The 22,337-nt window shown below is 34.5% G+C and overlaps 1 protein-coding gene across 1 annotated transcript; it reads left to right on the top strand.

Annotated features, from left to right (window-relative positions):
- Positions 1–4,022: 4,022 nt before the first annotated feature.
- On the top strand, positions 4,023–7,609 carry LOC131050823 (uncharacterized). The gene is made up of 4 exons (XM_057985114.2): positions 4,023–4,946; positions 6,095–6,190; positions 6,307–6,374; positions 7,402–7,609. The coding sequence occupies exons 1-4, from the start codon at positions 4,323–4,325 to the stop codon at positions 7,514–7,516; spliced, it is 903 nt and encodes a 300-aa protein (XP_057841097.2). The 5' UTR covers positions 4,023–4,322; the 3' UTR covers positions 7,517–7,609.
- Positions 7,610–22,337: the final 14,728 nt, after the last annotated feature.

The following is a 22,337-nucleotide window of genomic DNA, read 5'->3' as shown; positions in this document are numbered from 1 at the left end:
TTTTCATCCTTGCCAAACCCCAAATAATGCATCTAATCAACCTTCATGCTATCAAGCAATCAAGCGTCTACACAACCACAATCCATTATTTGTTGAGCTCTCGTGCACAATACAAAACTGAGAGCAACCATATCAAGCAAGATCAATGGAGATCAAACCCTATTAAGCATGCAAATGGTATAATCTTTCAAAATTTTCATGTTTTGCATGTTTTAGGTTCTTCATTGGTGTATGGTGGATTTTAATTGTAGAACTAGGGTTTTATGTGGTTGGATCTTTGTTTGGTTTTACAATAATTTAACATCCAGTTTTCACCGTATACACTAAATTATTTGATTTCCTTTCAATAATTCAACTAGTTGCTTTTCTCGAACAATTAACGACTTGACTAAATATTTAAAGAAATTATTAAATCCATTGTAGCTATCGAGCAAACATCATCATACAACTGGTACTTAAACACATCGAAGGAGACACATATACAAGTCTAACATAAGGGGATCTAGAATCATAATAGATTTGGATTTGATTTTCATAGATTTCAAGATTAGACAAGAGAGATGAGCTAACTAGGGTTGTCCATGTCGATATTCTTCACACACTCACCATTGGGCAATACCTTGTAAGTTCCTATACACTAAATCAAACATACATTATGCACATCTGTCAAATACATAATAATAGTTGAAGCAAATGATAAAATTACACAATTAAATAATAATAAGCATTTGATAGGCATAATTCAATTAAATCATTTACTCTAGTAGTATAATATCTTGTCATTAATCATTAAGACAATAATATTGCAAAGCTAGGTCTACCTAGACAACATTTCATCTAAATAAAAATTGTGAAGCTAAAATATCAATCAATATAAACTTACACACATTCATATAAGTATTTATTCAAATAAAACTATATCAAATATCCACAAATGGAACATTGGTATCCATAAATGATCACCAATTTATAATACAAAATAATACAACATAGCATTATATAACTCATATAACTCCAATACACCAAAGCATGACAAAGACAAAGGCACAAAGGCCCATAGGCTTTACACATGGTTTGCCCTTAAACACAACACCATAATGAATTGGCTTGGGTATAAGCTTTAAATTTGAATTTTAAATGTTTTGAGAATTGTCATACTAACAGATTTGAGCATGACTAATAAACTGATAAAATGAGAATCAAGACTAGTCCTTGAGAATGTGTACACATGGACTCAAGTTACGTTCAAATTATTTGTCAACTTTTTCACTAAAATAGAATACTTGGATAGCATTGCTTTAGTTGCCCTGCACACTTAAGTTGGCCTATACACTTAAGTTGGCTTAGTGGTGGAGAACTTGTACTCTTGAAAAAGAGGTCACAAGTTCAAATCTTGTAGGGAGTAAGGTATGTACACCTCATTTGTAGCACAACTAGGTGCGGGGTGGTCCCATATAAGTCATCTATAGACCCATAAATAACTAGGTGCGGGGTAGCCCCATATTACTATGTCATCTATAGACCTGTAAACCCTCAAACAACTAGGTGCAGGGTAGTCCATATTACTATAAGTCATCTAGAGACCCATAAACAACTAGGTGCGGGGTAGTCCCATATTACTATAGGTCATCAGTAGACCTGTAAACCCATAAACAACTAGGTGCAAGGTAGTCCCATATTACTACAAGTCATCCGCAAACCTATAAACCCATTAACAACCAGGTTCAAGGTAGTCCTATATTACTATAAGTCATATGTAGACCCACAAACAGATCGCCCGATCTTTTGGACTATAAAAATATCAATTTACATCTATTTCCATTTCCATTGCATAAAAGACAAGCCAATAAAAATAAAATAAAAAAAGACTTGATTAATCACACAATTTAAAGTCATCTCCAAAACCAACAAATTTTTTAAAAAATTATAATTATTAAATTTCAAATTTCTCCCATTACAATATTTAACAAGAGCTATGCTACAACTAGAGTCCCTCCCTTAGGCAAAAGTATGAAACTTCGCAAAAAAAAATAGGAGCTTTGTTTTTTGTTAAAAAAATTAGAGATGAAACTAGTAGAGATAAATTTATTGATCTTTCTCGTTTAATTATGTAGATATTTTTGTGATTGATCTTAAAATCTATTAATAATATTTCAATTAATTAAAAAATTATACACGACATAATATAAAAAATAAAATTTTGTAATACCTCATCTATTAACTATTCATAGAAGTGACATCTTAATTCCAATATTTTTTTAGCCCAAATGATAAGAAATAAAAAAATTCCATTTAATTTAGAGTGAGAATTTGATAATATTAAATGCTTTATAATAAGAAAGTTAAAATCATTTTATCACATATAGAAACATATAAGCATAAAAAATTAAGTGCTTCTCTAATTCTTCCAATTTGATGTAAAAATGGGTTAAACAAGATGAAGGTTCAATTTGGGGTAAGCAAATCTCATGGTCTTGCCCGTTAAACATTAGAAGATATAAAAATAATTATCTGGCCTTTGCAAATTGATTGGCTAATTTTTTTTTCTTTATTTTCAAATAGAAAATTAAAAAACCACTAGGAGAAGAGCACCAATAGATAATACAGTTCCAATAACCGTCACCTTATTGTCATGTTGACCCCCAAATAGCCGTCATAATAAAAACACCATTAATAAATTTGTTTTGTACCAATTGTCGATCATTTTTTGTAATTAATTGGCCCATTTGTACACAACTATTGGAACATTTGTCCCATTTGTGTACCACTATTGGAACATTTGTGCACCACTATTAGGACATTTGACAACAAGTACTAGCGATTTTGAGTTGACGGTTACTGGAACATCTTTAGTTAGGTATCAGGCGACACTTTGAAATGTGTACTTTTTGACCTTTGTGCGCATAACTGATTCCACAACGTGCATCATTACTACCCAAAAGCCAGATCAATAGGTTTTTCGTAGTTAAGTGACACTAAAAAAATAAAATCAAAGTCCAATGTACCGTTTAGGATCTCTGGGTGCGCAAAATTAGCTATGACGACTAGTGGTGGTGTTCCCCTAGTAAAACTAAAAAAATAAAATCAAAGTCCAATGTACCGTTTAGGATCTCTGGGTGCGCAAAATTAGCTATGACGGCTAGTGGTGGTGTTCCCCTAGTAAAATTACAAACTACAAAGTAAATTTGAAAAATAAAATGATTCCAAATTTAGCATATCTCAATTTTTTGTTTAGGGGAAAGGACCCAGTAGTTGAGCATGTACCAATTGTTGTGAGGGTTGTTGATACCTTTTGTTCCAAAAATTGAACAAATAAAACCTATTGTTTGAAACAAAAAATATCAATTTTTGTTAGGAAATGTACCAACAGTTGTTAGGAAATGTACTAATAGTTGTTAAGAAATGTACTAATATTGTAAAAGGTAACCAATCAGGTGATGCCATGTCAGCTGCACAACTATTGGGGTCTCTTTTGCACGCCTATTGGTCTCACTTTTTTTTTGGGGCTGTTTTGGACACCTTGGCAAAAAGCATGCTGATGTGGCATCATATTTGATGATGTGACCTTGAAACCTTAGTTATAAGTAGGGGACTTGCCAAGTAAGTTACTGTAAAAAAATCGGAGTGATTTGAAATTTCCAAGTAAGATTTTGAGAAGCGCAAAGTTAGGGTGCACAACTACTGGGTCCTTTCCCTAGTCCAATACAGATTAATTGAAAAAAAAGGTGCATTGAAATCATAAGTCTCAGGGACTAACAAATGAAATCTGTCCCTAACAAATGAAATCTCAATTAAAATATGGAGCCTGTTTACTGGTAGAGACGACCACAATTAAATTGTGTTGAAGAGATCGCACCTGCTAGAACAATGAAGTAGATGGTGTGGTGTTCAACCATTAAACGTGAGATTATGATGGTCAACAAATAGGGCAGGGTAGATGCATTAGTTAAGCCAACGAAGGAAAGATATGATTCCAGGAAACCAATAAATAAATATACAAAAGCTGACATCAGAACACCATACCTATAACAAAAATTTGCACACAATTTGATGTTAATGGTGCCCGGTTTTTCTTCCATCTACTCCAATTTAGGAGCTTCCAAGGTAGCCTTTACTGAATAAATTTAGAAAACTAAATTTGAACATAACTTGTTATAAACTTCTAGAGCTAAATTAGCTTCGAGAGGCTCACTTAACATGCAAATTTATGTATAATCTAGGCAAAACTGAATTTGGATTCAATCAATCTCTTCTGTATATAGGCAGGTCAAGTCTCTACCAAGTACAGAAAGTGCCTAAGTAAACAATTGTCCTTTCTGGTCATGGCAAACTACCTTTTCAGTCTGGTAGCATACAGAAACAAAAGCCTACAGAAAGGCTTTTTGTCTGCCGGACTAGAGCCCAAAGTGTTAGATATTGATCATGAAACAACCATGCATTGTTGGTGTCCCAAAAAACAGGAGACCCACAAGCCCAATTTGGTTCTAATTCATGGGTTCGGGACCAATGCAATGTGGCAATGGCACCCACAGGTACAGCCTTTAGGGAAGAGCTTCAATGTCTATGTTCCTGATTTGGTCTTCTTTGGGGACTCAACCACCAGGGGCTCTGGAAGGTCTGAGGTTTTTCAGGCAGAATCAATTATGAAACTGATGAAGAACTTGGGTGTCACCAAGTTTAGTGTTATGGGGACTAGTTATGGTGGGTTTGTGGCCTACAATCTGGGTTGTATGTATCCCGAGGCTGTGGAGAAATTGGTAATTGCAAGTTCAGGTGTATGTAACAATGCCAAAGACAATGAAGAGCTCCTACAGCGTGCAAGGCTGCAGAAAGTTTCAGAGCTTCTTCTTCCTCAGAGTGCTGACAACCTGAGGATTTTGATGAAGCTTTCTCTCTACAAGCCCCCTTCCCTGGTTCCCAATTTTCTCTTGAATGATTACATTAAAGTAAGTATACTTCTTTTCTCTCTCTTTCTTTACGTAGCTTTGGGAAGTATTTATTGTGAACAAGAGGTTTTGTGGGAAGCTTTTTACCATTAACAAGAAGAAACATGGATGGGATCTCCTTGGACACCTATAATCATTCTCATCCTGTACAGTTATCTCCAAAAATCCCCTCTTCTAAACATGATCGGCTGTGGGAACTTAAATATTTAGCAGTTCAATTTTCAAATTAATGGTCTTCATTCCCCTAGAATCGATAGAATTTGGATGGTTGACCTCCTTAAGAAACTTCTGTTGATTACAGCGGAAATACCTTGTGAGATTCACCTGTCAATGCAAAGCAGAATATTAAATCCCACGAGAGAAGGGTTTTACTAGTAACTACTCATTTCGACCTACCCGCTCAACCTACCCGCTCAAACCCTTGTGCATAATTCATTTCAATCTCACTTCTTTGAGATTCATCTGAGAATTCAAAGCTTTCTTATTCTGATGATGGATTATAGAATGTTAATCCAATAAAAAAATTATACACAGAAGAATTCAGAAACAAAATAATAATATTAAACCCCTTAAAAAATGTTTCTTATCAAAATCTCATCTCAATCTCACCTCTCTTTGTCCCCTCTGTGAGACAAAGCTATGAATGCAAAGTGGACCATTAATCCTCTTGAAAGATGAATTCTCATGAATCACTAGTCAAGGTGGATAGCTGAAGGAATGACTCTGTTACTGAATTATTAGGAAAATTGATAGCAAATATGGGGATGGTCTGAGGGTTCTTGGATAATTGAAGAATATTTGGTAGATATGATTGTGACTAGAATTATATCAATTTAGAGTCGTTAATTTCTTATGCCCAGCTAAATACTTAAGTGATATCCTGGTGATAGAAATCCGCACTGAAGGACTAAAAGGTCTATGATCAGGGACTAGTGTATTTGCATTTACATAGTTGAACTTATGTTGTTGAGAATCCTTAAATTGTTACTTTGCTGTGTTAACTAAAAGTAGAAACATAATTTCCAAATTTTGAACAAAGTCAAGCAAGGCTGTATTCTCAATTTATTAATGTTTATATTAAAAAACATGAGAACAACCAATTCAGAACTCTTAACACTAAATTTTTCCTGTTTTGGACTGTAATGCAGAATCTCTATGTGAAAAATAGAGCAGAGAAAGAAGAGCTGCTGAAAGGTCTTATCCTTGGCAGTGAACTTGCCCCACCTCTTCCTGTTCTTGAGAAGGCATTGCCTAACCTGTTTTTTATACATGATGTTTTAATTTTCATGGTTTTTTTCTCCTATCTGAATGCCTTTTATCCAAAGTTGTATTCAAGGACTGATGATTGTGTGTTTTGTAGGACATTTTGATTGCGTGGGGAGAGCATGATCAGATATTTCCACTGAATAAGGCCTTTGAATTGAAAAAGTAAGTACATATAGTTTCAGTTATGATTGAACATTATATATTGTTACTTGTTAGTTTAATAGTGTGAAGGTCAGAAACTCTCTGAAACAAACAAGATTATAGCCGTTGGACACTATAAATTGGGATGTTAGACTATGTGGTTATTTTTGAATGTGAAGTTCAACTGTCATCTGAGCTTTCTTTTTTGGTTATGATTTTCTCATCTCCCCCTATTTCTGATTATCAAAGCATTTCCAAATGAAACTCCTTGATTCTTCCTCCTCATATCCTCACTAAGAAGAGTCAACATCATCAAACTTTAATATACTTCGTTTCTTTCTGTACACCGAGTTGCTGATAGCCATAGCAATTATCTACATAGGTCTTTGTATGTAGATGCTCTGCAGCTCTTCAAAGAATTTAAGTTGCATTCCACATACCCTCCTGTATTATGCATGCTTGTAATTATTTTATACTCAAGGCAGACAAGCAAGTAGATAAAACAATTGAAGAACATTACCACTTGTCCAATATCCTCACTTCTCACACTATAGGACCGATTTTGACTAAAAGGATTATTTATTTTGTTTAATAGGGAACCATTCACGAAATGGCTATTTAGCCATCATGATGCACCATTGCATCAATGGTTTGATGCTACATAACTGAAGTTTTAAATTCTCGTCAATAGAAATCGTTTGTAGCTTGTTCAGTGTACCATCATCAATAGTTTGATGCTACATAACTGAAACTTTGACTTCTCGTCGATGAGAATCGAACGAGAAGTCAAAACTTCAGTTATGTAACATCCAACCATGGATGTTATGATATATCTTGATAACTGATAGCTGTTTCCAAATCATTTAAGATATTTTTTAATGTGCTCCCTATTTTAAACTGACCCTTAATTTTAGAATACTAAAGATTTGACAACCATTCTATAGTTGAACAATATTTTCCTTCACAGAGTTTGTCTATGAGTTTTTTAATTTTTTCTTTTTCTAAAAGAAGAAGACTGATCTCTGATGAGCTTTTCTTGGTTATGTAGGCATCTTGGAGATCATGCAGAGTTGGTGGTGATGAAAAATGCATCACACATTCCCCACATTGAGAACCCACAAGAGTTCAATAAAATTGTGGAGAATTTCCTTTTGCACAATTAGTCATTTTTTCGTGCACCAGACTTTATTATTATGATGTCTTTGTAGTTTCCATTTTCATATATCAATAATAATGAACTTTTTCGTATATTTCAATCATGAGCAAATAATGAGCTGTGAGGGACATATAATTTTCTCCCAAAGCATCTTAATTTGTTTTTGATATTAAAAGCAGCAAAACAAAGACACTGATCTTATAACAAAATAGTTAAAAAGCAGCTCAAACAAAACAACAAGTCATTAACAGTACATTAATAGTATATTAACAGTATTAAACAGTTTTAATATCAAAACCAGTCTATAAAGTAAGGAAGAATGAATCCAACTTTAACATTAATTCAAAACAATGTTTAAATAATTTGTCTTCTTATAAAATAGATTTGTATCTGATTGTTTTGCTGTATTTATGATGACTTAAACAAATAGTTTTTCCTTTTCTAGTGGATAAAATTGGCTTTTAGTTGTTTTTTCCTTGCTCACGTCCTTACGAGTTTTTTAATAAAATTAATTTACACGAGGAATTTAGTTTATTGTTGGCCGTTGCATTATCAACTGTAAGTTTGTACTACTTAGTATTATACTTGCAAAAGAATTTTTATTCATTTATTGGATTAAGAATCAAATTATAGAGGTAAAGCTGCAACTTCAGCAAAACAATTGGAAAAAACAGTCTATTAGCTGTAATAAAAGCGTTATAACAGTACTACCAAGAGCTATATTTGATTTACAATAAATTAAATATATACAAAATTTAAAGTTATGAATGCAATTTGTTGAAAAGAAATTTAGAACGTGTTTAGTTGATGTTGATTTGTAGTAGTTGATGATGAGGGTTTTGACATATATTTGATTTAGTGTCTTGGAATCAAGATTTTAGAGTTGAACATACATTTAAGAACTTTATTGAGATAGACATACATTTGTAGTTCAAATTGACAGATATATAAACTATATATATCCCTCAACTTCAATAACAATATAAAAAAATAGAATAAGATTGAGTCCAAACAGATAGATCAATTTTATCATTATTAAAAAAATCGAAAAAATTGTATAATTAAATTTATTACCATAAAACTTGTACTAATTGAATCCATTTTATTTTACTTAAATATCAATTTTAACTACTAATTTAATTCGATTGATATAAAATTATAATCGATTGTATGTATATGTATATGTATATATGTACCGTATATTTGTATATATGTACATACATACATACATACATATACAAATTTATTTTATGGAATTAAGAAATCTTCTCACTTCAACTTTTATCAACAATTGTTCAACATTTATTTTATTAAACTTTAGATTTCTTCTTATACACAATCTTTCCTACAATCAACTTATATCAAGTAGCTTCAACTAATTAATAGTTGTAGATATGTTAGGACACTCACCTTTACTCTCCCAACCTTTTTTCATGCAACTATTTTCTAACAAGTAACTTGTATTAATGATGGTCTTTCATTTATATATTATAAGATATAAAATTCTCTAATTATTATTATTATTATTTTTTAGTAAGTTTACTCTATATTTAATATAAAAAAAAATATTTTTTTTTTTGGAATTTAATAATATCAATAAAAAGTCTACGTGATATTATATTAAAAGACATTTTTTTCTCATACATAATTTTTTATTTCAAACTAATCTTAATTTTAGGCAACTAACCATTTTTTATACAATTATCTTGTAATAAATTTCAACTATTGTAGATAAGTTAAGATGCTTTTACTCTTTCATTTTTTATGCAACTATTTTCTAACAAGTAACTTGTATTAATGATGGTCTTCCATTTATAATAAATTATAAAATATGAAATTGTATTCAATTTAATACAAACTAGCAATTGCACCTTGATGTGCAATGGGTACGTCGAAGAGGAGTGGAAGGTCAATAGGGAAAAAAAATTGGTCTATTTTTGCATACATTTGTGTAGTACGTGAGGTATTTAATTGGTAGGCCATTTAGCAAAATATGTTATTTGTAAGACAAAGGTATTAGTGAAGAAGTGATAACTTAATTTGAATTGACTATTAATCTACATATAGGGATCCAAACATGACTTAAATAGAACCTTTGAATCAAGAAGTTAATCAAACTCCATTACCAATAGGTTCATGTTATGTTTGCAATAGGGAGAGAGGGGGGAGGGGGGGTTAGTGAGGTAGAAATTAGGGATAGAGATAGAGATGGAGGAGACGGAGATGGAGATGGATATGGAGAGGAGAGGAGAGGGAGAGATTAGGAGAGTGAGATGAGAGAGGGAGAGATAGAAAGATGAAGACAGAGTAGAGAGAGAGAGAGATACATGGGTAAGATGGAGAGATAACAAGATAGAGACAAAGGGAGAGATGGAAGAATAAATATGGATAGATATACATAGAGGAAAATAGATATAGACATAGATGTTTAGGAAGATAAAGAGGGGAAGAGAGGAAGATAGAGGTAGAGTCAAAGATATATATATATATATACAAAGAGAGAGAGAGAGAGAGAGAGAGAGAGAGAGAGAGAGAGAGAGAGAGAGAGAGAGAGAGAGGAAGCAAAGACAATAAAAGAGAGAGGGGGGGGGAGGGGGAGAGAGAGAGAGAGAGAGAGAGAGAGAGAGAGAGAGAGAGAGAGAGAGAGAGAGAGAGAGAGAGAGAGAGAGAGGTAGAGATAGTGAGATAGATGTGATGAGCTAAAATAATAGATCTTTTATTTCTATGACTGATTAGTTTTTCCTATGTTTTAAGTTGCATATTGGGACAATTTTTGAGTCATGCGATGTATTAAAGTTTGACTATGTGCATTCTAAATGATAGCTAAACCCGTTGAACCCTATATTGTTTTGACTTAATATTCCTGTAGCCATGCGGATTATCATAGGTAATATCATGTGTGGATGTATAAATGCTATGATTAATGAAAATAGATATATATGTATGCTTGTATGTTCTAACCTTTAAATGCAGGAGTAAATAAGTTACTGCAGAAGCAGTTATTTTAAGCCAGATGGAGAATCACACCATGAAAGCAGTTGGAGATATTTTGGGGCGGTTAAACATTTAAAACAACAAAGAAGATGGTATGCAAAAGAATCGGCAAAGGAATAGTGAGGCGATACCAGATTTATTTATGTTTGTCTCCAGCAAACATCAATCTAGCAAACACCGCCATGCTATATTCTTGGCTATGGTTTAGTTAGGTTCCACGTTTTTTGTGGATGAACTTATTCTCCTTACAGTCATAAATGTTTTCCACCTAATTTCATGGGCATGATCTAGGTAGTAGGAGGTTTGTTATAATTTTCTTATAAATAAAGACCTGCACCTCTTCTAAGAGGTTAGACAACGTTTTCCAGAATTAGAAGCATTTCTCTTATCTCATGTGTTGTATCGACTTTTAGAAATAATGAATAAAAGCTATGATATTCTGAGTATATAGAATCATCTTTGAAGTCTGGATACACTCATCCAAGGGGGCTACTTGGTGAGTATTCCTGTGTGTTTGTTATATTAAGTTTCCTTTTTGCTGTAGTAGATGTTCTTGCGATTGACTGTTCCTGCAGCCATTGGAACTAGATCCTGTGACTGTTCCTGCAACCAAAGCAGACAGAGTAATTCCTGTTTGTCAGCTTTGAACTTAGTTAACAGTTATTTAGTTAGAATCTTTTCTTAATGTTAAGATTTCCTATAGCCATTCAGTTGTTATATTTTCACTTGTTTATTTCAAATAAACTTAGTTGCTGCAGTAGTGCATAATGACCATCACAGGAGCTTAGTGCATATACAATGCAGACCCATTTCAAGTAATACGTCCCTGGGTTGACAAGTAAATGAACTTTAGCCATGGAGATAATAGTTACTCAGAATGAATGACCAATTTTTGGGTTAAGACTTTAGCTCTATTTATTGTTCCTATTGGCTAGGCAAACATTTTTGGTGCCGTTGCCGGGGATGGTGTAAACTAAGAACCTATCATAGTTATGATTTTTTAAAAAGTTTTCAGTATAGTTGGTTTTGATAGTTCAGTTTGTTTTAAGTAATTCTCATGAATCTGCATGCATAGAGGAAGAAGAGATGCTCAAGGTAGATTCCTTCCTAACCTTCCTAATCATACAAGACTCAATCCATATGAAGCACCAGATGTAAACCCTTTTGCTGCACTTTACCAATTCCCATATAATTTGAACCCGCTTGAATTTGAACTTTTTGAGAACAACCTTCATTTCCTCTTTGGATCTCCTGAAGAGGACCCTTGTCCTATAACTCCTCCTCAAAGACCAATGCAAGGAAATCCACCCGTTGGTGGGAATAACCCATCTCGACCTGTGAACCCAACATTTGAGTTCCCCATTTCTCATTTGCATGATAATGCTAATCTCAAGAACATTCCAACTTCTTCTCTTCCTAAATTTTATGGACTGGTGATAGAGGACCCCAATACTTTCTTGTTTGAATTTGATGTCCTATGTAGGAGTTATGATTATACTACAGATGCCCATAGACTCAAAATATTTCTTGCCACTTTAAAAGAATCAACTTTGAGATGGTTTATGAGTCTGGGGAGTACTACAATCACTACATGGGATGAGATGAAATAGTTGTTTCTTGTAAAATATAAAGATTATTGTAGAGGGATTGACCACCATGGGGATGATATCTTTAGAATGACACAAAAGGAGGATGAGAGTCTAGAAGATTATCTGGAGAGATTTCTATTCAGTGTTAAGAAGTCCAAGCATAGTACTTTAAATGAAGATTCTCTTGTTGATATTTCTGAGGGGAATCAGTGATGAATGGATAGATTCTTTAGACCTTATGGGAGGTGGTGATATAACTCGAGCAACATGGAATTACATTGGTCAAATTTGTCAGAAGTATTCCAGATCTTCTTTTAAGAAGAGTAGGCGTTTCAAGCCGAAGATGTCTTCATCAACGTCCAGTAATGGAGTTTCACGAATGGAAATTAGTCACCTTTTGAAGGATTTTAAAGAGGATATCATAAACAATATGGCTACTTAGTTAGACACACTTCAAGCTAAGAAGAAGCATGAGGAAGTTGATGCAATGCTCGCAGAATTTTGTCCACATTGTAGACAAGAGAAAAGAGATTGCAGATGTAAGATGGTTGCAAATCTTGAAGTTCCTGATTTCAAGACAGTACAAGGAGATGATGAACAAGTCTTCTATGTTGCTCAAAGAAGGCCAAATTTTTCAAGACAAGGTATGCCTCCTGATCCACTTTCTTTTTCTGGTTATAGTGGAAATTCCTATGCACAAAATAATCAATGGCAACCTCCATATGCTCAAAATTTTGGAAATTATCAAAACTGGTATAATCCTCAAAGCTAAGGGCAAAATTTTTCCAATCAAACTCCACAGTGGCAACAACCACAATTAAATTGGTCTCAATCTCAGGGACCATGGCAATCATTCCAATGGAATTGGCAACCTACTCCTCAATGGAGAGGAGGTCAACAATGGACAAATCAGTCTTCTGGTTATCAACACCCTCAACAACCTTCTATAATGCCTCCTCCTACTGCTAATACCGTTCCACCTAAACCCACACAACTGCCCACTCAACCCATGCCAAATCCTAATAGCAAGCCTCAACATCAACAACAAGTTTATTCAGCTGATCCTAATTAATACCTAAATTATTCTCTTTCTATAAGTGAAATTCGCCTTAGATCCAAGACAAGTTTGCCTAACCTGTCCCCTCCAGTTATAATTGAAATACAAAAGGAAAAGGAAATATCTAGCCCACAAACCCAAATACCTCAGAGTCATCAAATATTTCTATTTCCTCAAGGTTGTAGGATGAAGAGATTCCTCAGCAAGTGGATATAAATTTTGATATCATTGATCAACTGAAACACATGTGTTAAGATTCCATTATTTCAGGCTATTAAGGATGTCCCTATCTATTGTAAGGCAATTAAAGAGGCATGTTTAAAGAAACCTGGCAGGAAGAAAAAGGATCCTCAAATAGTGCATGTAATGGGTCAATTGGCTAATATTATGTTGGAAAAAATTTCAATTCCTAAATATTCTGATCTTGGTAGTCCTATTGTGAAAATAGTCATCAATGGTACTCAGATAAAGAATTCCTAATAGATCAATGGTACTCAGATAAAGAATTCCTAATAGATTTGAGAGAATCCATCAATGTAATGACAAGAGACATTATGCAAAAACTTAACATAACCAGTCTCAGACCTACTCCTACGGTCCTGCAGCTTGTTGATAGTTCCACGGTTCGACCTGATGGTATGATTGAAGATGTTGTAGTTACTTTAGACTCCTGGGAATATCCGATAGATTTTATGATCTTGTCTCCTAAAGCTACATTGAGGGGATATCCGGTTATCTTAGGGAGACCTTGGCTTGCTACAACCGATGCATATATTGGATGTCGATCAAGAGACATTGACTATTTCTGATGGAAATACTACTAAAACTTTGGCTCTGTATTGACTTGCTCAACCCCAACTTGATAAAGAACAAGTTGGTTGGCCTAACATGGGGGAAGAATTAGAAGAGGAAGTCAACTCTTTCAATCATCTTATGATGATTAACAAAGAATCATTCATACAACTCCAGGATGACGATTCTATTCTTTCTAAAATTCTGGCAAATCGGTATAATCTAGAGCAGCAGTTACAGAAGTTAACATCAAATATTACAGCATCAGATTTTCCTGCAGCCACTAACATATTGCATACCCTATTGCCGCAGGAAGTCTGCACTTCTCATCTTTCTGAGGCAACTCAGGTTGATCTTACTGTCAAGGTGGAAGTTGATCCAAATAAATGTTTGAATATCAATAATCAACTCACAGAAACTCAAAGGCTAACACTGGTTGAATTGCTCAAATGTCATCAACACGCTTTTGCATGGGATTACAAAGATATGCAAGGAATTGATCCTACGATTTGTACCCATCGTATTTATATCAAAGAAGATTGTAGACCACTCAGACAATCACAGAGAAGAATCAATCCCGCATTAAGGGAGATAGTTAAAGAGGAACAATATAAATTATTAAATGCTAGATTTATCTTTCCTATATCAGATAGTCAGTGGGTGTCGCCTCTAGTCATAGTTCCAAAGAAAAGAGGTAAATGATGGGTGTGTGTAGATTACAGAGCTTTGAACTCAGCAACTAGGAAGGATCATTTTCCATTACCATTTGTGGATCAAGTATTAGATTCCTTGGCAGGGAAGCGGTAATTTTCACTCTTGGATGGATTCAGTGGCTACAATCATATTCAAATTGCTCTCGAGGATCAAGAAAAGACTACATTTACTTGCCCTTGGGGAACATATGCATATTCTGTTCTTCCCTTTGGGTTGCGTAATGCTCCAACTACTTTTCAAAGAGAAGTGATAAGCATATTTTTCAGATATTTCCCAAGATAGCATGGAGATCTATATGGATTATTTTACCACTTATGGTTCAGAATTTGAAGAGGCATTGGAGAATTTAAAGAAAGTTTTACAGAGGCGTGAAGATTACAATTTATCCTTGAATAGTGAAAAATGCTTTATGATGATGCATGAAGGCATAGTTCTTGGTCATCATATTTTTATAGCTAGAATACAGGTCAACCCAGCCAAAATTGAAGTCATTCAAAACCTTCCTGCCCCCACAAAGCAAAAGGATGTCCGAAGTTTCCTTGGTCATGCTGGATATAATCAAAGATTTATTAAGGATTTTAGTAAAATTGCAGGACCTTTATATTATCTTTTGACTAAGGATATGAAGTTTGATTGGACTTCTGTATGCCATGAAGCTTTCTTGAAGCTCAAACATGCATTGACTCAAGCACCAGTCCTCAAGGGTCTGAACTGGTTGTATACACATAAAAATGGCTATGAACGATTATTTAATAATTATTCTTCTATTAAATAGTTGATTTGAAAAGATTAATTTATTTAATTCATTTCACGTCTTTCTATTAATTAATTTAATTAAAATATTTTATTAATTAATCCATTTATCCTATTCCTCTAATCAATTAATTAAATATCTAATATTTAATTATTCCTCTAATCAATCAATTAAATATCTAATGTTTAATGGTTATTCTTCTATCCTATAGTCTCAATTATTAAATAATTTCATTTCCAACTCACCTTCCATCTCCACTTCATCTTTCCTTTGCCAACTCATCCACCATGTGGCTAAATTAATTCAACAAAATTAAAATAAATAAACATTTATTAGCCACTTATCTTCAACTTCCAAAATAAATGAAATATTGTGTACGTACACATATTTCTTAACCTTCTTCTATATTCTCTCCAACATCCCTAAATATTATGAAGGACTTGAGTCCACTTGTCCTCTCATGCCTAAATATTCTCCAACCATCCCTAGATTCCCTTAGTCAGCAACCCAGTCAAGGTGAGATGAGTGACACTTGTCTTATCCTTCCACCTTTCTCTCAACCTTCACCTTTGCTCACAACCATCCAAATTTGCAGATCTGATCATGACCGTTGATCTAGGCCACATCATCTTATCCTCTCAAAGCCTATAAATGTGAGAGTTTGAGTTGAGAAAGAGTTAGTCTTCAAGTGAGTTTTTAAGTTAACCATATGTGAAAACTTATGCATCAGTGAGTTTTAATCTTGAAGCAAATAGCATAATCATTTAACATAATCATTTTGAATTGCATATCATAGTATCAGTTAACTATCAGTTATCAGTCCATTCTTCATATGCCATCTTGGAAGCTATCAGTGCTTGTCTGAGAGAAAATCATTTGCAACCAAAAACAGTGGAGTTAGGACACAATGAGACTTAAATCATGAAGGTAAAAATAATGTTTTTATTTTAATATTCATTTCATATAGTTTCATTGGTTGAGTTTGGATTTCCTATAGCATTTCCTTTGTATTTTGTGAAACTAATATGTTGCAGGTAGTATTCTGAGGATGAAATTCAAGTCGACACATTTTAGCCCCCATCGTGTTTTGAAACTGATCTAAATCCAAGTCTTTTGAAACTGTTGTTTCTGTTAGAGATTTTTTTTAAGTTTCCTTATGCATAGGTGAGACTTTGAGAAGTTTCAAAATTGATATTTAAGCCGATATTCGTTGTAATTGTTCCACTAAGTTATATTGTCGTGAAGTGGAGGTTGACTCATTTGTTATACCTAGAAATGTGACCTTCGCTTTGCTTCTCGTAATAACATCGATTGGTTTTGAAGGTGTGTTATCTTTAACGATGATGACATTTACCACATCATCATATGTATAAGTGTAGTTCACTTTGGCTTTGCCTTTGTCATCTTTTGATTTAGGTTGTTCACCTTTTTCATAGTTTGGAAGCAAAGTTTTGAAGGCTAGGTGTGATTCGTTTGTCTTATGGCTATCCATTGTGATAGTTCCATTATCGATTAAATCTTGGATAAGGTGTTTCAATCTTTGACAATCATTAGTTTGGTGTCCTTTATTTCGATGGTAATTGCAAAAATGATTGTCGTTCCACCAATTTGGTTTGACTTGTGGTTCATAACTTCTTACTTCTGGTAAAATAATCAATTTGTTCGCAAGAAGAGTTTTCAAAGCTGATTCCAAGGGTTCTCCAATGTTTGTGAATTTCCTACGAGGATTGGAGAAGAAAGACTTGGATTTATTATTTTCTTGATTGTTATTGCTTGGGATCCGACTTGATAGATTAAAGATTGGTTGTTGTTTTGTAGCATTATTGTCGTCATTTCCTCCATTGATGACATTCCTATTCTTTAACCAGAACTTGCATTTGTGATTGTTGTTGTTGTTGTAAGAATTATTGTAAAGCTTTAGCTCTCCTTTCTTTACCATCGCGTCTTTTATTTTCAGACCATTCTCAATCATCTTAGTGAAAGAAGGAGGACATTGAATTTTTAGATGATAACTTGTTGATTATCAATGAATATCTTCATCTTTTATTGATCAGGTACATCTCTTGGATACCTATTAAACATTTGTTTCCATTGCTGCAATAAGATCATGAAAGATTCACCATTCTTTTGTTTAACATTGCATAAATACAACATTGTTATCTCATTCCTTACATTGTAGGAGTATTGTGAAATAAAGCTATTCACGAGTTCTTCAAAAGATTTGATTCCAGATGGTAATCTAGAGAACCATTTCATTGATTGTCCATTTAAACTCCTAGGGAATAGACATATTAGGTAAGTTTCGTCATGTGTAAATTCCATACTCATAGTACAAAACTCCCTAATGTGATCTTGAGAATCAGATTTTCCATCGTATTTGTCATATTTAGGGATCTCACAATGCTGTGGAAATGGTATTGTGTGAGCTTGAATTTCATTCTTAGAATGTTACCTGTAATAAGTTAGTTTCACAAAATACAAATGGAAATGCATACAAGAAATCCAAATTCAACCAATGAAACTGCATGAAATACATATTAAAATAAAACAATATTTTATTTTCATGTCTCATGTCTCATTTTGTCCTAACTCCACTGTTCCTAGTTGCAGATGGGTGTGCTCTCAGACAATGCACTGTTGGCTTCCAAGATGGCATATGAAGAATGGACTGATAACTTGTAGTTAACTGATACTATGATATGCACAACTACATGATTATGCTAAAATGATAATGCTATATGATTATATTGCTAAAATGATAATGCTATATTGCTTCAAAAACTCACAGATGCATATGATTGATTGAAAACTATTTTGAAGACTTGAAAATTAATTCTCTCTCAATTGAAGCTCTTGATTTTATAGATCTTGAGAGGATTAGATGATGTGGCTTAGATTAACGGTCCTGATCAGATTTGGAGATTTGGATGGTTGTGAGCAAAGGTGAAGGTTGAGAGAAAGGGGGAAGGAGAAGACAAGTGTCACTCATCTCACCTTGACTGGGTTGCTGATTGAGAGAATCTAGGGATGGTTGGAGGAAATTTAGGCATGAGAGGACAAGTGGACTCAAGTCCTTCCTAAGATGTAGGGGGTGTTGGAGAGAATATAGGAAATGGTTATGAGATATGTGTACGTACACAATTTTCATTAAGTTTGGAAGTTGGAGATAAATGATGAATTAATATTTGATAAATATTAATTTCCTTAGCCACAGGTTTGATGAGTTGGCAAAGGGAAGATGAAGTGGAGATGGAGGGTGAGTTGGAAAAGGGAGATTAAATAACTTAAGAATTATTTATTATTTGAGACTATAGGATAGGAGAATAACTATTAAATATTGGATATTTAATTGTTTGGAGGAGATAATTAAATATTAGATATTTAATTAACTTGGTTAGAGGAATAATTAAATATTAGATATTTAATTAATTAGAAGAATAGGATAGATGAATTAATTAATAGAAAACCATAAAATGAATTAAATAAATTAATCTTTTCAAATTAATTATTTAATAGAAGAATAATCATTAAATAAATTAAAATATTTATTTAATTGCTCATAGCCAATTTTTATGTGTATACATTTTGCCCCTCTTTGAAATGATGTCGAGACAACATTGTTTCAAAGATTAAATCAAGTCTGGATAATGTGCCTGATAGAGATTGAAAATCCTGATTGTGTGCCCCCTCAGGAGATTGATCATGAAATTGTCAAAAATTTTGGTTTGAACGATTAATCTCATGATAATTGATAAAAAAATTTAGTCAATTAAATTCATTTGTAAAAAATAAATTAAATTGCCCCATTTGAAATTAATTACTCTTCAAATAGTAAATATAAAATTAACCAAAGCTAATTTTAACTTCATTGTTATCCTTGTCAGCTTGTGGAGAAAATATTCTTGCTGAGGTGGCAAAATGGTGATTCCCGTGGAGAACCATCATTTTGAGCGTGTTTGGCATTATCAGCGACCTCCCGAGTATGGGTATCCGGTATGTTTCTTATCCCGCGCCTTGTTTTCAAATTTTCGTTCAAATTTTCATGTTTTTAGGTGGTTTTTTGGTTTTTTTTGAAATTTTTGATTTTTTGGGCATTAGTTTAGCGCTTTTGCAATTTGTTTTAACGCATATGCAACTAGGTTTAGTGCAAATTCTTAGTTTAGCATATATGCATTGTATGTTAGCGCATATGCATAGGGTAACGCAAATGTGTTGTCGGTTAGCGCATATGCCCAAAAAGGTAGTGCTTTTGCATGGGTTAGCACTTATGCTTGTAGTTTTAGCGCGTTTGTTGAAAAGGATAGCGCATATGCACTAAGTTAGCGCATTCACTTTTAGATTTAGCGCATTTGTTGTGGTTTAGCGCAAATGCTCAATTGGTCAGCACTTTTGCTTAAATTTGATAATTTTGATAAGTGCAAAAGCGAAAAATCACTTTGATGAATAGATTTAACGTATTTAAAATGCATTGATGATGAAAATAAGGTCTTGATTGCAGGATTGCGTGATTGATAGATTGATAGGTAGCTTTTGATTAGCTTGATTTGGATCGTTTGATAGATAGCTTTGATTAGCTTGATTTGATAGATTGGATAGATAGCTTTGATTAGCTTACTTTATATATTTGATAGATAGCTTTGATTAGCTTGATTTGGATCGTTTGATAGATAGCTTTGATGAGTTTGATTTGATAGATTGGATAGATAGCTTTGATTAGCTTGCTTTATATATTTGATAGATAGCTTTGACTAGCTTGATTTGGATCGTTTGATAGATAGCTTTGATGAGTTTGATTTGATAGATTGGATAGATAGCTTTGATTAGCTCTAAGAAATTGATTTAGTTTCTGATGTAGGAGCTTTAGCAGAGTTTTGAGTAAACTCAGTGATTGATAAAAAACCATGATTGATAGTTTTTAAAATGATTTGATAGCATAAGTTGCTTCAATTTGATTTGATAGATAGATAGATTTGATGATTGATTCAGTTTTGATTGATAGATGATGATTTGATCGATAGATTTGATTTGATTGATTTCTCTTGACAAAATAGGAGAAACTTGATGTTCTCCAGTGTCGGGAGAAATTACCGGCAGTGCGACATTTAGTTCTAGAGTTGACCCAGGTTGAGATTAGACACATAGATGCATGTGGTTTATGCTATTTGTTATATATGCCTGAGATTACGCATAGCAGGGATTTGTTGACAACATTGGCCGAAAGATGGCACAACGAGCATAACACTTTCCACCTATCGACGAGCGAGATTAGTGTGACTCTTGAGGACGTCTACAAGATTCTGCATATCCTAGTGACTGGTGAAATAGTACAGTATGATTATTAGGATTGAGTGGGGACAGAGGCATGCAGATTCGTGTTTGTTGATGAGAGCATCGGTAGAGGAGAGATTAGATGGGTTGATATGGTGATGTACTATGAGGCTCTTCTTGTGATTCTTGTTGGTTTGATTGGAGGATTTATATGTCCTGATAGGAGATCACGAGGTTTTTCCATTGGATGGGGTGAGATTCTTCTGAGTATGATGCAACATCGTACTTGATATGCTTGGGGTGTGTGCATGTTAGCTCATTTATATCATGATCTGCATCAGGTAGTGTATGATGAGAGTGCGAGTTTGTCTACTGGGTGCACTTTATTGCAGATCTAGTGCTGGGAGCACATTGCTGTTACTCGACCTATCCATCATAGATTTCATGGAGAGAGGCAACCATACTTATATTTCTATGCAGGTATCCTTACTCAGCATAAGTTGGGTAAGATGGAGTATTGGTGTTGGGTGCTAGATTCTTTGGACAACATCACTTGGAGACCATATCTTGATTGTGAGACATGGATGGATGATGCTCAGACATTACCATGTATCATGCAGAGTAGATATCTTATTGGTCGGACACCTTTCATTGTTGAGAAACAGTTGATTAGTCAGATTTTGAGATAGTTTGGTATCATCCAGCCTATGCCTACTGGTGTGACGATATATGCTCGGCGGTACAGAGATAGGCGGGATTGGCGACCATCGTTATCATTTGAGATTGCTCGTGCAGAGTTTGTTGCTACTTCGAGAGTGGCATATGATATGAGATTGCATATTCTTGATCTGGGGGTTACTGCAAAGTATGCCTAGTACATATTAGCGCATCCATTTCCTCGCATTATTGATCCAGCAGATCCTTCTCCTAGCTCAGGAGATGAGGATGATGATTCAGATGATCCAGTTTCTAGGAGATAGAGACAGAGACGAGAGCTTAGAGCTGCTCATGAGGTTGGGGGAGGTGGAGATGATGGTGGGGATGGAGGTGGTGGTGGTAGGAGACCTGGACAGAGGGGAGGTCGATTGAGAGTTTGTGGAGGACCGTTTGGACCGGCTGGCAGGATTGAGAGACCACGTCCTATGGGTGGGAGGGATGTTGGACGGATTGGGAGAGAGCATGGTAGGACTAGTATGAGATCACCGAGGGGATTGCCATTGACAGGAGGCTGGGTGACTGGACTGGATGGGGGTTGCAGGAGAGGCATTGATTTTGGACATATTCAACCAGATCCTTGAGTTATTGCAGTGCATGGTGGAGATGATGAGGATCCTGAGGATCATGTTCCTTTGATTAGACGATGGGTTCAGAGAGTTACTTGGACTGAGATTCCAGTAGTTGGACAGGTTGGTGGTGAGGGGATTGGGGTTCATGTGCCACAACAAGATGTACCAGAGCAGGTTGCACCAGTGCATGATATGCCAGATGTGGTTATACCAGAGCATGATGTGCCAGGGAAGGATACCATTGACAGTCTGAGAGCACAGATTGATCAGTTTCGAGCACAAGTGCAGACTCTTATTATGGAGCGGGATAGAGCTGTTAGGAGACAACAAGATACTCAGGGCCTTCTTGATCATATTCAACAGGTTGGATCAGG

The sequence above is a fragment of the Cryptomeria japonica genome, chromosome 2 (genome assembly GCF_030272615.1).
Source record: "Cryptomeria japonica chromosome 2, Sugi_1.0, whole genome shotgun sequence".
Lineage (NCBI taxonomy): Eukaryota > Viridiplantae > Streptophyta > Pinopsida > Cupressales > Cupressaceae > Cryptomeria > Cryptomeria japonica.
Note: the sequence above shows the minus strand (reverse complement) of the source record. Positions and strands in the feature narration are given on the sequence as shown.